Below are 15289 nucleotides of genomic sequence, written 5' to 3'. Positions count from 1 at the left end.
TCCTGGGTATTTGGCTCAGATACTAACCTTAGCTTCATGGTAAGTACATTCTATTGCTTTCTAGAATTTCCCCGAAAGTTGCCTCGTGCGAAGCCTTGCTCTGACCCCAATCGAGTTCGTGAACCAGGAGAAGTTGAGTTTGACATTGAGGTAGGAGCCTTCCCTGTTTCTTATCTTCTGTTTGTTCTGGTTGCAGAACCAGAATATGATTTGTCATTTTAGTTGAGGTTGGGGGAGATATCCTATGCATTCGGTTCCTAAAATATTTATAAAGTGAAAGATTGTATGCTAAGTGCTCCTGAATATATAAATGGAAGATTATACTTTAGTTGAAATATTTTAAAAATCTTTAATATAGAGTAGACTAAAAGGCAGTGTGATGTAGCAGAAAGAGTATCTGATTTGGAATATCTGATTGTGACTTTACATACATTAACTTCACTGAGCCTTAGTTTCCTTATCTGTAAAATGGGAGCTAGTACTTGCCTCACAAAGATGCTTCAGAGACTAAGATGAGAAAACAAATATTCTGCTTAGTACTTGGTAGATACTTGGTGCTCAGAAGATATTAGTGTCAACCATATATTAGGGCCTGGGCAGCTGAGGTGATATCCCTTTTCTCCAACAGGAGGACTATACAACAGATGAGGACCTTGTAGAAGGGGTCGAAGGCAAGCTTGGAAATGGGAGTGGAGCCGGTGGAATTCTTGATCTGCTCAAGGCCAGCAGGCAGGTGGGGGGACCTGATTATGCTGCCCTCACGTGAGTACTGGCTTTGTTCTCCCCTTTCTAGGTGATCAGACAACACACACCCCCACCTGCTACCTTTGGCTAGGTCAGCCAATCAGTAGATATTAATTGAGTCATTTAAAGGGACAAAGAATTATACAGGGCATTTGGGCTGAAAGAGTAAAGTAGACATGAAATCTGTCCTGAGATATTTAAGATATGACTTAGAATGGAGGTACAGATTTCAAGGGCAGTGAGTTTGGGGTTCTTTGGAAGTCAGAAGAGGCATGGAAGGAGAACTGGGTCTTTTCTGGATCTTGTTTTTTTTTTTTTCTTTAAAAAAAAGAATGTGGCATGTGTGAATAGGAAGGGAGGTGCACCCTTGTTATTGCCACCTTGCCTGCTGTCTATGGAGAGATTTCAGTCAAGAAGGACTGGCCTTTTTAGGGAAATAGTCTTTGATACTATTTTGATCTTTAATTTGGTTTCTTGTTTTTCACTTGGGATGATTCTCTCCTGCTTGTTCCTTTCTTGACCCAGGCAGCTCTTGTCCCTCCTCCCTGACTATTCTGATGACTAGTTTCCTCTGACAACTAGAGAAACTCCTTCAGCATTTCTTCTCTGTCCCTTACAGCGAGGCTCCTGCCTCTCCCAGCACTCAGGAGGCTATCCAAGGCATGCTGTGCATGGCCAACCTGCAGTCCTCATCATCCTCACCAGCTACCTCCAGTCTGCAGGCCTGGTGGACTGGGGGGCAGGACCGAAGCAGCACGAGCTCCAACAGTGGGCTAGGCACAGTGTCTAGCAGTCCTGCTTCCCAGCGCACCCCAGGGAAGCGGCCCATCAAGCGGCCAGCCTACTGGAAAACCGAAAGCGAGGAGGAAGAGGAGAATGCCAGTCTTGATGAACAGGACAGCTTGGGAGCATGCTTCAAGGATGCAGAGTATAGTAAGGGCAGCTGAGCACTGGAGTCAAGGCCAGGAGGGCGCCCCCCGTAGCCCCAATCTCAATCCCAAATCCAGTCCAGGACAGTCTGTAGTGAGCAAAGGCCTGGCCATAAGCCTGATACTATTTCTCTGTGCTGTATTTTCTTAATCTGCAAAATGGGAGTGTCTCACAAGTTGATGTACAGACTACCTGGCACTGTGTCTTGCTTATGGGAGGCCCTCAAAAAATGATAGCTATTATAGGGACTTCCCTGGTGGTTCAGTGGTTAAGGCTCCATGCTCCCAGTGCAGGGGGCCCGAGCTCAATCCCTGGTCAGGGAGTTAGATCTCACCTGCCACAACGAAGATCCAGTACAGCCAAATTTAAATAAATAATTTTTAAAATGGTAGCTATTATCCATTTTTAGCATTGTCCAGTTGTCACTACAGGTGACTCTTTTTTCCCTCTTGCCTATTATACTTCCATTTGTTGTTGTTTAGTTGCTCAGTCATGTCTGACTCTTTGCGACCCCATGGACTGTAGCCTGCCAGGCTTTTCTGTCTATGGGATTTCCCAGGCAAGAATACTGGAGTGGGTTGCCATTTCCTCCTCCAGCAGACTTTCCTAATCCAGGGATCGAATCCATGTCTCCTGCATTGGCAGGTGGATTCTTTATCATTGAGCCACAAGGGAAGCCCCTTTACTTCCATTACCTGTATCATTTGTGTTATGTGTTGTTCAGTTCATCTCTTGCAAAGGTATATGATGACTTTTTAGTGGGCTTTTCACATTTAATAGATGACTCCTTTTTTAAACTAAAATGTATTTAGTATACAGTGTATGAAGCACTTTTTTTTTATAGTGCAACTGAGTTGTAGGTTTTCGTTTTAACATTATTTTAAAAAGTAATCCTTGTTGACCAAAAGTAGGACAGAGAAAGCAAAAATTCCCTTTGACTAATGTTCTCCCCTCTCTGAGGAAGTTATCCAGAGGTAACCTTTATTATCAGTTTGAAGTATACCTTTTAATTTTTTGTGTTTATACCCATTTGTAGACATAAATAGAGGTATAGTTTTGTTTTGTGTGTAGGTGGTTCTACAACTTGCTTGGATTTCTTTCAACATCAGTATGTAGAGGTCTACTTCATCAATGCATTGAGATCTACCTGCTGCATAGTAGTCTGAAGCATAGGTGTACCATCATTTGTTTAACTGTCCCCTACTGGTTAACATTTAGGTTGTTTCTAATTTTTAGTGTTATGAAAATTCTTGTAAATAACCTTTTGTTTTCATGTGCCAGTTAGCATTTCTCTAAAGTAGCTAGACCTGCTGAGTTGAAGGGTATATACAAAATAAATGTTAATGGTGCTGAATTCCCTCCACAAGGATCAGTATATGAGCAGTGTATGAGAAATACCTGTTTCTCTACAGCCTTACCAACAGTGGATGTTATCAGCCTTTTTAATTTTTGCCAATCTGATGGCAAAAACTGGTGTCACAGTTTGTTTTATATATTTATTGACTTCTCCTTATTCCTTTCCTGTGAATTAATTACTCAGTTATTCACTCATTTTTAGAATGTTAGTTTTTTTATTGATTTATAAGAATTCTTTATATATTCTCAATTTGTTGGAGTGTTTTTTATATATTCTGCAAATGTTGAAAAATATTTTAGTCTGTTGCTTGTATTTTAATTTTACTTATGGTATCTTTGTGTGTAGTAGATTTCAGTTTTTACAGAGTCGTCTTTATCAACATTTTGTATTTTATGTTTTGGTAAGAAAATTTCTTATATTTTCACCTAAAAAGAATATAGAAGTTAAAATTTTAGTTTTTTTTTCTGGAATTAAGTTTTATGAATTGTAGGAGGTAAGAATCTAACTTATTATTTTCCACACGGATAGTCATTTGCCCCAATACCATTTATTGACTAGTTCATCAATTATCCCCTGATTTGAAGCTCTTTTTCTGTCTTAAACTAAATTTCCTTATATGTGTGGATTTCTTTCTTTTTTTTTTTTTTTAGGGGATGGGGTGTTGAGTGGCTTGTGGGATCTTAGTTCCCTGATCAGGGATTGAACCCATACCCTCATCAGTAAAAGCACAGAGTCCTAACCACTGGACTTCAAGGAATTCCCTGAATTTGTTTTTCTGCTCTATTCCCAATTCTGTTCCTAAATAGCTATATTACTTTGGGCAAGCTAAATAACTTCTCTGTGATAATAGTACTTACCTCTTAGATTGTTGTGAGGAATAAATGAATTATACATAAAGCAATTAGAATATTGCCCAGCACATAATAAGTGCTATGTGTTAGATGTTATTAATAATACTCTGTTCCATAAAACCAATTTGTCCATTCCTGTGGCACTACCTTATAGGTTAGTTACTACAGGCCTTGTGTCTGGTAGGGCAAATCCCCTCTGCAGAACTTGCTTTAGACCTAAGGAGAACAAGGATGTTCAGCAAGCCCATTATCTCTGGGTTGAACTGTGATTAGTCTTAATTTGTTGCCAAGTTTCCCTGGCTACTCATCCTACCTTTAGCAATCACATTGACCAATAGGATTAGGGTTAGGGGAACTAACCTTAATAAGTTAGGCTTAGGGGAACTAACCTTAATAAGATTACCTTAAGTAATTCTTGCCCAGTTTGAAACCATTTGCATTTGCACCCAGTATTGTACTGGATAATCAGTGGATCCTTTGTAGCCTTAAACTCTGCCTGGGCTTCTTTTAGAAGTAGGTTCTTGAGGGTATTTGCTCAAGGTAGATAGCAACTTCATTAAATTAAAATCTGATCTAGAGCCTAATCATCAGCAGTCTTTGTTGTTAGTTTTAGACACAGGGAGAAGTGTCTTCACAACTTCTTCATGTGCACTTTCCACCATCCTCCTCGCCCACTGGCACTTAATTTTGTAGAAATCAAAGCCACCATTTGCCCTTCCTGATAGGAGGCACTATTGCAGGATTTTTAGCTCTTATATGTAGATCTTAATATATAGGTTTTCTCTGAAATGTGAGAAAACTTACCACTGATTGGTTAAAAACAACATGCCAGGGAAAATTGCTTTTGAACCAGTGCAACTTGTAGATGACATTGCTGTCATTCTGCCATTTACCTTTGAATAGTCACAAAACAGGCCATCTTGTCCTTTTGTCTTCAAACACGGTCTGTCTCTATTCAGGCTTTCTTGTATATCTCTTCTTCAGTTTTTTACTATGTATTTTATTTTATAGTTTGGTTCCCATTGAAAATGGCACTTTAAAAAAATTTTTATTTTATTATTATTATTATTATTTTACTTTACAATATTGTATTGGTTTTGCCATACATCAACGTGAATCTGACACGGGTGTACATGAGTTCCCAATCCTGAACCCTCCTCCCACCTCCCTCCCCATACCATCCCTCTGGGTCATCCCAGTGCACCAGCCCCAAGCATCCTGTATCCTGCATTGAACCTAGACTGGCGATTCATTTCTTATATGATATTATACATGTTTCAATGCCATTCTCCCAAATCATCCCACCCTCTCCCTCTCCCACAGAGTCCAAAGGCCTGTTCTATACATCTGTCTCTTTTGCTGTCTTGCATACAGGGTTATCGTTACCATCTTTCTAAATTCCGTATATATGCGTTAGTATACTATATTGGTGTTTTTCTTTCTGGCTTACTTCACTCTGTATAATCGGCTCCAGTTTCATCCACCTCATTAGAACTGATTCAAATGTATTCTTTTTAATGGCTGAGTAATACTCCATTGTGTATATGTACCACAGCTTTCTTATCCATTCATCTGCTGATGGACATCTAGGTTGCTTCCATGTCCTGGCTATTATAAACAGTACTGCGATGAACATTGGGGTACACATGTCTCTTTCAATTCTGGTTTCCTCAGTGTGTATGCCCAGCAGTGGGATTGCTGGGTCATAAGGCAGTTCTATTTCCAGTTTTTTAAGGAATCTCCACACTGTTCTCCATAGTGGCTGTACTAGTTTGCATTCCCACCAACAGTGTAAGAGGGTTCCCTTTTCTCCACACCCTCTCCAGCATTTATTGCTGTAGACTTTTGGATCGCAGCCATTTGACTGATGTGAAATGGTACCTCATTGTGGTTTTGATTTGCATTTCTCTGATAATGAGTGATGTTGAGCATCTTTTCATGTGTTTGTTAGCCATCTGTATGTCTTCTTTGAAGAAATGTCTATTTAGTTCTTTGGCCCATTTTTTGATTGGGTCATTTATTTTTCTGGAATTGAGCTGCAGGAGTTGCTTGTATATTTTTGAGATTAGTTGTCAGTTGCTTAATTTTCTATTATTTTCTCCCATTCAGAAGGCTGTCTTTTCACCTTGCTTATAGTTTCCTTTGTTGTGCAGAAGCTTTTAAGTTTAATTAGGTCCCATTTGTTTATTTTTGCTTTTATTTCCAATATTCTGGGAGGTGGGTCATAGAGGATCCTGCTGTGATTTATGTCAGAGGGTGTTTTGCCTATGTTCTCCTCTAGGAGTTTTATAGTTTCTGGTCTTACGCTTAGATCTTAATGGCACTTTTTATCTATCATATTTTCCAATTGGCTGTTGCTAGTATGCAGGAAAATAGTTGATTTTTCTATATTGTTCCTGTGTTACCTTACTATGCTCTTGTTAGTTCTGTTAGTTTTTCAGGTAATTGTCTTGGGCTCTTGAAGTAGGTGATCTATGTCCCCTATCTTAGTTTGCTAGGGCTGCCATAACAAAATACCACAGACTGGATGGCTGGAAGTGAAGTGAAGTGAAAGTCGCTCAGTCATGTCCAACTCTTTGCAATCCCGTGGACTGTAGCCTGCCAGGCTCCTCTCTCCATGGAATTCTCCAGGCAAGAATACTGGACTGGGTAGCCGTCCCCTTCTCCAGGGAATCTTTCCAACCCAGGGATCCACCCCAGGTCTCCCACATTGCAGGTGGATTCTTTACCATCTGAGCCAACAAGGAAGCCCAAGAATACTGGAGTAGGTAACCTATCCCTTCTCCAAGAGATCTTCCCGACCCAAGAATTGAACCAGGATCTCCTGCATTGCAGGTGGATTCTTTACCAGCTGAGCTACCAGGGAAGCCCACAGAACAATAGAAATTATTCTCTTCACTTCTAGAGGCTAGAAGTCCAAAATCAAATTATTAGCAGAGTTGCTTTCTCCTGAGGACTCACCTTGGCTTGCAGATGATCTCCCTCTTGCTGCATTTTCATATGGTCATCCCCTGTGCATACGGGCTCCTGTTGTCCCTCTGTATATCCCAATCTCTTCTTAAAAAGGGAGCAGTCTGATTGGGTTAGGGCCGACCCTAGTGGCCTCATTTTAAGCTAATTACCTTTTTCAAAGCCTTATCTCCAAATACAGTCATACTCTGAAGTACTAAGAGTTAGGAATTCAACATATGAATTTTGGAAGGACACAGTTATCCCATAACACCCCCTTTCTTTCTGGTATTCATACCTCTAGATTTTCCTAGTTTTATTACAGGTGGTGAGGGCATCCTTTTGTTGTTTCTGACTTTACAGTAATGTTGCCAATGTTTGTCCAATCAATATATAGGGCTCTGTAGGTCTCTGGTAGACCACTCTCATGAAGTTCAGGGGAATCTCTATCTAGTTAGAGAAGTTTTTATTTGTTTTAAAATCTGGAGTGGAATTAGGTTTTATCAGATTTCGGGGGGACACCTTTTGATATAAACACATAGTTTTTCTCTTAATTTGTTAAAGGTGATTTACATTAATAGAATTGCTGATTTAGAATTGATATTTCTGTCTTAAAATTAACTGTATTTGGGGCTTCTCAGGTGGTGCTAGTAGTAAAGAACCCACCTGCCAATGCAAGAGACAAAAGAGACCCAGGTTCAGTCCCTGGGTCAGGAAGATTCCCTGGAGGAGGGCACGGCAACCCACTCTAGTATTCTTGCTTGCAGAATCCCATGGACAGTGGAGCCTGTTGGGCTATAGCCCATAGGATAGCAAAGAGTCAGACATGACTGAAGCAACTTTGCACTCAATTTCTGGTTTTATTTTATTCCTTTTTCTTAATGTACTTTGTACAACATTTTGAGTTGAAAGCTCTGTTCATTTATTTTCAGTCTGTCTGCCCTTTTGATAAATATTTTTTTAATTTTATTTTTTAAATTAACCTTTAAATAAAATTGGCTTTATTGATATACACATGCTTAGATTCTTGTAACCACCACAATCACCACTACTACCACAATGAGTAGAACACAACCCCCTTAGTAGTCATGCCCTCCCTCTACCCCTAACTCCTGGCAACCACTGTTCTTCATCACTGTGATTTTGCCTTTGCCAGAATGTCATATAAAGGAATTACACAGTATGTAATATTTTGAGACTGACCTCTTTTACTTAGCCTAATGCATTTAAGATTTATCCATGTTGTCGCATATCGATAGCTTGTTCTTTTTTTATTGAAGAATTGTATGGATCTACCACAGTTTCATTTTGTTTATTTTGAGTGAGCCATGTGGCATGCAGGATCTTAGTTCCTTGACCAGGGATCAAACCCCTGCCCCCTGCAGTAGAAGCACAGAGTCCTAACCACTGGAGTGCCAGGGAAATTCCTCTGCCACAGTTTCTTTATCAATTTACCCATTGAAAGACACTGGATTGTTTACAGCTTTGGGTGATTATGAATTGGGCTGCTGTGAACATTTGTGTGCAGGCTTTTGGGTGAACCTGAATTTCCCTAGGGTAAAGACCTAGTAATGGGATTCCTGAACAGTGTGGGCAGTAGATGCTTTAACTTTATTGGAAACTGCCAAACTGTTTTCCAGCGATTGTGCCATTTTACATTCCCACCAGCAATATGTGAGAGTTCCAATTGTTCTGCATACTCATCAGCACTTGGTATTGTTAGTACACTTATTTCAGTCATCCTAATAAGTGTGTGGTGATATCTCATTTTGTGGCTCATCTAATGGCTAATTATGTTGAACATCTTTTCATGCATTTATTTGCTACTCATATACTCTTTTTTGAAATGTCTTTAAACAGACACTTGGAACAACTACTGCCTTTTAAAAAATTAGGTTCTTTAACTGTTGAGCTTTGAATGTTCTTTGTATAGTCTGGATTCAAGTCTTTTGTCAGGTATGTGATTTGCAAATATTTTCTCCCACTCTGTGGCTTGTATTTCATTCTCTTATGACTTTCTTAAACACGTTCACATTCTAGAAAGTCTAATTTATCAGTTTTATCTTTCATGGCTTATGCTTTTATTTAACAACTCTTTCTGTAAACTCAGGGTGCAGTTTTCTCCTTTTTTAACCTAACAACTGTATGGTTTTAGGTTTTGCATTTCTATCTGTGTTCCATTTTGACTAAATTTTCACATAACGTATGATGTTCAGGTTGGGTGAACCTTTTTTTTTGGCATATGGATGTCCACTTGTTCCAATACCATTTCTTGAAAAGACGATTTTTAATTTTTATTTTTCTGTTGACTTGGATTTGTACCTTTGTCAAAAGTGGAATGACCATATTTGTGTGGTTCTGTCTCTGATTTGTTCTTTTCCATTGATCTACATTATCAATCCCTTTGTCAAAACCTCACTGTCTTGATTGCTGAAGCTTTATAGTAATTCTTTTTTTTTTAAGATTTATTTATTTTTGGCTGCACTAGGTCTTCGTTGCTGTATACAGGCTTTTTCTAGTTGTGGAGATTTGGGTCTACTCTTTGTTGTGGTGTGCTGGCTTCTCATTGAGGTGGCTTCTCTTGTTGTAGAGCACTGGCTCTAGGTACGCAGACTTCAATAGTTGTGGCACCTGGGCTTAGTTGCTCCACAGCCTGTGGGATCTTCCCTAATCAGGGGTCAAACCTGTGTCCCCTGCATTGGTGGGCAGATTCTTAACCACTAGACCACCAGGGAAGCCCTATAGTAATTCTTAAAATCAAGTAATACGACGTCTTCAATTTTGTCTTTCCATAAAATTTAAGAGTCAGTTTGTCTGAATCTACAACAATTTCTGCTAGGATTTTGGTTGGAATTATGTTAACTATATAGATCAATTCAGAGAGAATTGTGATCTTTATTTTTTATCAAGGTGAAATATATAGCAAAACATATATATATAATTAAACATGAAATATATAATTATAAACATTTTAAAGTTTATAATTCAGTGATATTTAGTGCATTCACAGTGTGGTGCAACCACAGCCTCTCTCTGTTTCCAATATATTTTCGTGGCCCCAGAAAAATATCCTGGATCCATTAAATACTTGTGTTCCATGTCCCCACTCATCTCATCCCCTGGTAACCAGTAATCTGCTTTCTGTCCATATGGATTTACCTGTTATGGATATATGATATAGTAGTAATCATATAGTATGTGATCTTTTGTGTCTGGCTTCTTTCACTTACCTTAATGTTTTTAAGGTTTATCCAAGTTACAGGATGTATCAGTATTTTGTTCCTTTTTATGGTTGAGTAGTATTTCATTGTATGGATATACTACATTTGTTTATCCATTCATCTGCAGATAGGCATTTGAGTTATTTCCACCTTTTGGCTGTTATGAATAACGCTGCTATAGATGTTTGGGTGCATGTTTCTATGTGGACACATGTTTTCATTCCTCTTGGACGTATACCCAGGAGTAGAATTACTCAGTCCTATGGTAATTCTGTGTTTAACTCTTTGGGGGACCACCGAAACATTTTACACAAGGACTGCAAGAGAATTGTCACCTTAGATATATTGCATCTTCTAATTTATGTGCATGATGTGTTCCTCCATATTTACTCTTTGAAAAATTTCATCAGTGTTTCAGTTTTCAGCATACAGGTCCTACGTATGCTTTTTTTTTTTTTATTAGATTTATCCCTGAGTTCTGTATTTTTTTGCAAATACTGTAAATGGTACCTTTTTAAACCCTTGGTTTCTAATTGTTTATTGCTAGTGTAATATATGTGTGTGTGTGTGTGTATGTATATAAAACACAAAATCAGACATGACTTAGCAACTGAACAACAACAAGTGTATATAAATATGATTGATTTATATTGACTTTATATCCTGCAACCTTGGTAAACTCACTTATTAATTCTAGGAATTTTTTTTGGAATTGTTGTTCAGTCACTAAGTCGTGTCTGACTCTTTGTGACCTCATGGACTACTGCGTGCCAGGCTTCCTCGTCCTTCACTGTCTCCCGGAGTTTGCTCAGACTCAGATCCATTGAATCAGTGATGCCATCCAACCATCTCATTCTCTGTCACCCCCTTCTTCTCCTGCCCTCAGTCTTTCCCAGCATGAGGGTGTTTTCCAATGAGTTGGTTCTTCACATCAGGTGTCTAAAGTATTGGAGCTTCAGCTTCAGCATCAGCCCTTTCAATAAATATTCAGGGTTGATTTCCTTTAGGATTGACTGGTTTGATCTCCTTGCAGTCCAAGGGACTCTCAAGAGTCTTCTCCAGCACAATTTGAAAGCATCAGTTCTTTGGTGCTCAGCCTTCTTTATGGTCCAACTCTCACATCCATACATGACTGCTGGAAAAATCATAGCTTTGACTATGCAAACCTTTGTTGGCAAAGTGATGTCTCTCCTTTTTAATATGCTGTCTAGATTTGTCATAGCTTCTTTTTTGGTATATTCTTTGTATTTTTTTATCTAGATGATTGTGATCATGTCATGTGCAAGTAGGGACAGTTTTATTCCTTTCTTTCCAATCTTTATTTTCCTTCTTGCCTTTTTGTTCTGGCTACGATTTTTAAGCACAATGTGGTGAGTGAACTAACACCCTTGCCTTGTTTCCAATCTAAGGGAGAAATCATCTTTTCACTAATATAATGTTATCTATATAGGTTATCAAGGTAAGGAAGTTCACTTCCATTCCTTTTTTGCTGAGTTTTTTTTTTTTAATGAATGAGTGTTGAATTTTCCCAATGTTTTTATTCCACCAATGGATATAATCATGTTGTTTTATTCCTTTAATCTGTTAATATCATAAGTTACATTGATTGATTTTCAAATATCACAGAATTGAAATCACAGGATAAACCTTAATTGCTAATGATGTATTATTCTTTTTATATATTATTGGATTTGATTTACTAGTATTTCACTAAGGATTTTTGTGTCTTTGTTCATGAGGGATATTGGTCTATAATTTTTTTTTTTATATTTTAGTTTTGGTATCAGGGCAATCAGTGCTGGCCTCAAAGAATGAGTTAGGAAATGTTCCTCCTCTATTTTCTAGAAGAGATAATGTAGAATTAGTGGGTTTTTAAAAATGTTTAGTAAAATTTTTGAGTGAAACCACCCAGGCCTAGGGATTTCTTTTTAGGTTTTAACTATGGATTTATTTTCTTTGGTAGATATAGAATTATTCAGATTTTCTATTTTGTCTTGGGTAAGTTTTGATAGTTGGTGGTATTCAAGGAATTGGTCCACTTTAGCTAAGTTGTAGAATTTATGAGCATAGATTTATTCATAGTTTTCCTCTATTATCCTTTTAGTGTCTGTGAAGTCTTTAGTGATATTTTTAATTTGATGTTATTTTTTTCATTTTTATACTTAATGTTAGTAATTTGTATCTTTTATTGTCATTCTTGTTGGCATCTTATCAATTTGATCTTTTCAAAGAACAGTTTTGGTTTCACTTAAAATTTATTAAGATTTGGTTTTTTCACATAGGATTTAGTCTATCTTGATAATTTTGTGTTGTGAACTTGAGAAGAATGTGTATTCTGCTACTGTTGGGTTGAATATTCTATCAGTTTCAATTTAAACATGTTGATTGGTGATAATCTATATCTTTGCTAATTTTTCATCTACTTACTTTCTTGATTACTGAGAGATGTGTTGAAGTCTCCAAGCATAACTGAGAATTTATCTGTTTCCCTTTTTAGTTCCATCAGTTTTTGCTTTGTACAGTTGGAAGCTCTGATGTTAGGTGCTTCCACATTTAAAGATTGCTATGTTTTCTTGTCATTATGTTTACCATCTTATCATTGTTTTCTATCCCTTTTCATCCCTGCTAATTTTCCTTGGTCTGATGTTACTTTATACATTATTTATTTATAACTGGATATTTGTGCCTTTGACCACCTTCATCCAATTCCCTTGCTCCTCACCTGCTGCCTCTGGTAACCACAAATCCGATCTCTTTTTCTATGAGTTTGGGCTTTCTTTTTCAGGTTCCACATATAAGTGAGATCATATATTATTTGCCTTTCTCTATCTGACTTATTTCACTTAGCATAATGCCCTTCAGTTCGCATATGGTAGGATTTCCTTCTTTTTTTGGCTGAGTAGTATTCATTCATTTGTATGTGTATGTGTGTGTATCACATTTTCTTTATCCATTTGTCTATTAATGGACATTTAGGTTGTTTGATTTTCTTATATTGAACCACTCTTGCATTCCTGGGATATATCCCCCTTGGTCATAGCATATAATCATTTTAATAGGCTGCTGAATTTGGTTTGTTAGTATTTTGTTGAGGGTTTTTACATCAGATCTCATAAAGCATATTAATGTGTAGTTTCCCTTTCCTGTAGTATCTTTTTCTGGCTTTGGTATCAGGATCTCATAGAATGAGTCAACACGTGTTCTCTCCTCTTCTGATTTTTGAAAGAGTTTGACAAGGATTGATGTTAATTCTTCATTAAATGTCATGTATGGATGTGCGAGATGGACTATAAAGAAAGCTGAGCACTGAAGAATTGATGCTTTTGAACTGTGGTGTTAGAGAAGACTCTTGAGAGTCCCTTGGACTGTAAGGAGATCCAACCTGTCAATTCTAAAGGAAATCAGTCCTGAATATTCATTGGAAGGACTGATGCTGAAGCTGACACTCCAGTACTCTGGCCACCTGATGCCAAGAACCGACTCATTGGAAAAGCCCCTGATGCTGGGAAAGATTGAAGGCGGCAGGAGAAGGGGACGACAGAGGATGAGATGGTTGGATGGCATCACTGATGCAATGAACATGAGTTTGAATAGGCTCTGGGAGTTGATGATGGATAGGGAAGCCTGGAGTGCTGTAGTCCATAGGATTGCAAAGAGTCAGACAGGACTGAGTGACTGAACTGAACTGAACTGAACTGAGAAACCACCAGTGAAACCATCAAATAACCTTAACTTTTCTTTGTTGGAAGCTTTTTGATTTTTTATTCAATCTCTGTACTTAATATTCATAAGTTCAGATTTTCCACTTCTTTAGTCAGTTTAGGTGATTTGTGTTCTTCTAGGAATTTGTCATTTTGTATAGTTTATCTAATTTGTTAGCATACAGTTGTTCATAGTATTCTCTTATAATCCTTTTTATTTCTGTAAAGTTTGCAGTAATGTCCCCACTTTCATTTCTCATTTCAAGTATCTTTGTCTTCTTTTTCTTCTTCTCTGTTAGTCTAGCTAAATATTTGCATATTTTGTTGATTATCTTTCAAGCAACCAAATTTTGATTTTGTTGATTCTGTTTTTCTTTTTTTATTTCACTCATCTCTGCTCAGATCTTTATTATTTCCTTCCTTCTGTTAGCTTCAGATTTAGTTTGTTCTTATTCTAGTTTCTTAAGGTGTAAAATTAGGTTACTGATTTGATATCTTTCTTCCTTTTTAATATTGTAAGCATTTACACACATAAACGTCTCTCTGAGCACTGCTTTTGCTGCATCCCATAAGTTTTGGTATGTTGTGTTTTGGTTTTCCTTCCTCTCAGTGTTTAAAAATCAACTTTTGATTTTTTTCCTCTGATCTATTGATTTTTTTCAGAGTATATTATTTAATTTTCACCAGTTTATAAATTTTCCAGTTCTGTTACTGATTCCTAGTTTTATTCCATTGTTTTTGGAGAACATAGTTTATATGATTTTATTCTTTTAAATTATTGAGACTTGTAGGCTAAATTATGGTCTATCCTGGAGAATATTCCATGTATACTTGAGTAAAATGTATATTTTGCTGTTTTGGGGTGAAGTTTTCTCTATTTGTTGGTTAGGTCTAGTTGACTTACAGTGTTGTTCAAGTATTCCATTTCTTTATTGATCTTCTATCTGGATGTCTTATTCACTATTGAAAGTAAGGTATTGAAGTTGCCAACTATTATTATAGAACTGTTTCTCCCTTCAAATATGTCAATATTTGCTTTATATGTTCTCCTATAACAATTTCGTACTTAAATTCTATTTTGCCAGATATTAGTATAGCTACCCTAGCTCTCTTTTCGGTTACTGTTTGCATGGGATACCTTTTTCCGTTCTTTTCACTTTCAACCTAGTTGTTTCTTTGGACCTAATGTGAATCTCTCATATGTAGTATACAGTTGAATCCTGTTTTTGATCCATTCTATCTTTCTTTGCCTTTTGGAGGGTGAATTTTCAAATAATTTTATTTATTGGCTGCAGTGTGTCTTTGTTGCTTTGTGCAGGCTTTTTCCAGTTGCAGTGAGTGGGGGGCTACTCTTCATTGTGGTGTGTGGGCTTCTCATTGTGGTGGCTTATTTTGTTGCAGATCATGGGTTCTAGTCATGCAGGCTTCAGTAGTTGCAGCATGCGGGCTCAATAGCTGTGACTTGCAGGCTCAGTAGTTGCAGAGCACGGTCTGTGGTGCATGATCTTAGCCTCTCTGCAGCATGTGGAATCTTTC

General features: G+C 37.6%; 1 protein-coding gene across 3 annotated transcripts in view; it reads left to right on the top strand.

The window, feature by feature from the left end:
- Positions 1-15289, top strand: part of PHF8 (PHD finger protein 8) — a 109087-nt gene that overhangs the window by 68710 nt on the left and 25088 nt on the right. For all 3 annotated transcript variants that reach the window (XM_040266044.1, XM_040266046.1, XM_040266045.1), the window contains 3 exons: positions 65-150; positions 629-762; positions 1364-1677. In XM_040266044.1, the coding sequence (XP_040121978.1) occupies positions 65-150; positions 629-762; positions 1364-1677 (534 nt within the window). The remainder of the gene's footprint in view (positions 1-64; positions 151-628; positions 763-1363; positions 1678-15289) is intronic.

Source organism: Oryx dammah, unplaced genomic scaffold (assembly GCF_014754425.2).
Source record: "Oryx dammah isolate SB20612 unplaced genomic scaffold, SCBI_Odam_1.1 HiC_scaffold_23, whole genome shotgun sequence".
Lineage (NCBI taxonomy): Eukaryota > Metazoa > Chordata > Mammalia > Artiodactyla > Bovidae > Oryx > Oryx dammah.
Note: the sequence above shows the minus strand (reverse complement) of the source record. Positions and strands in the feature narration are given on the sequence as shown.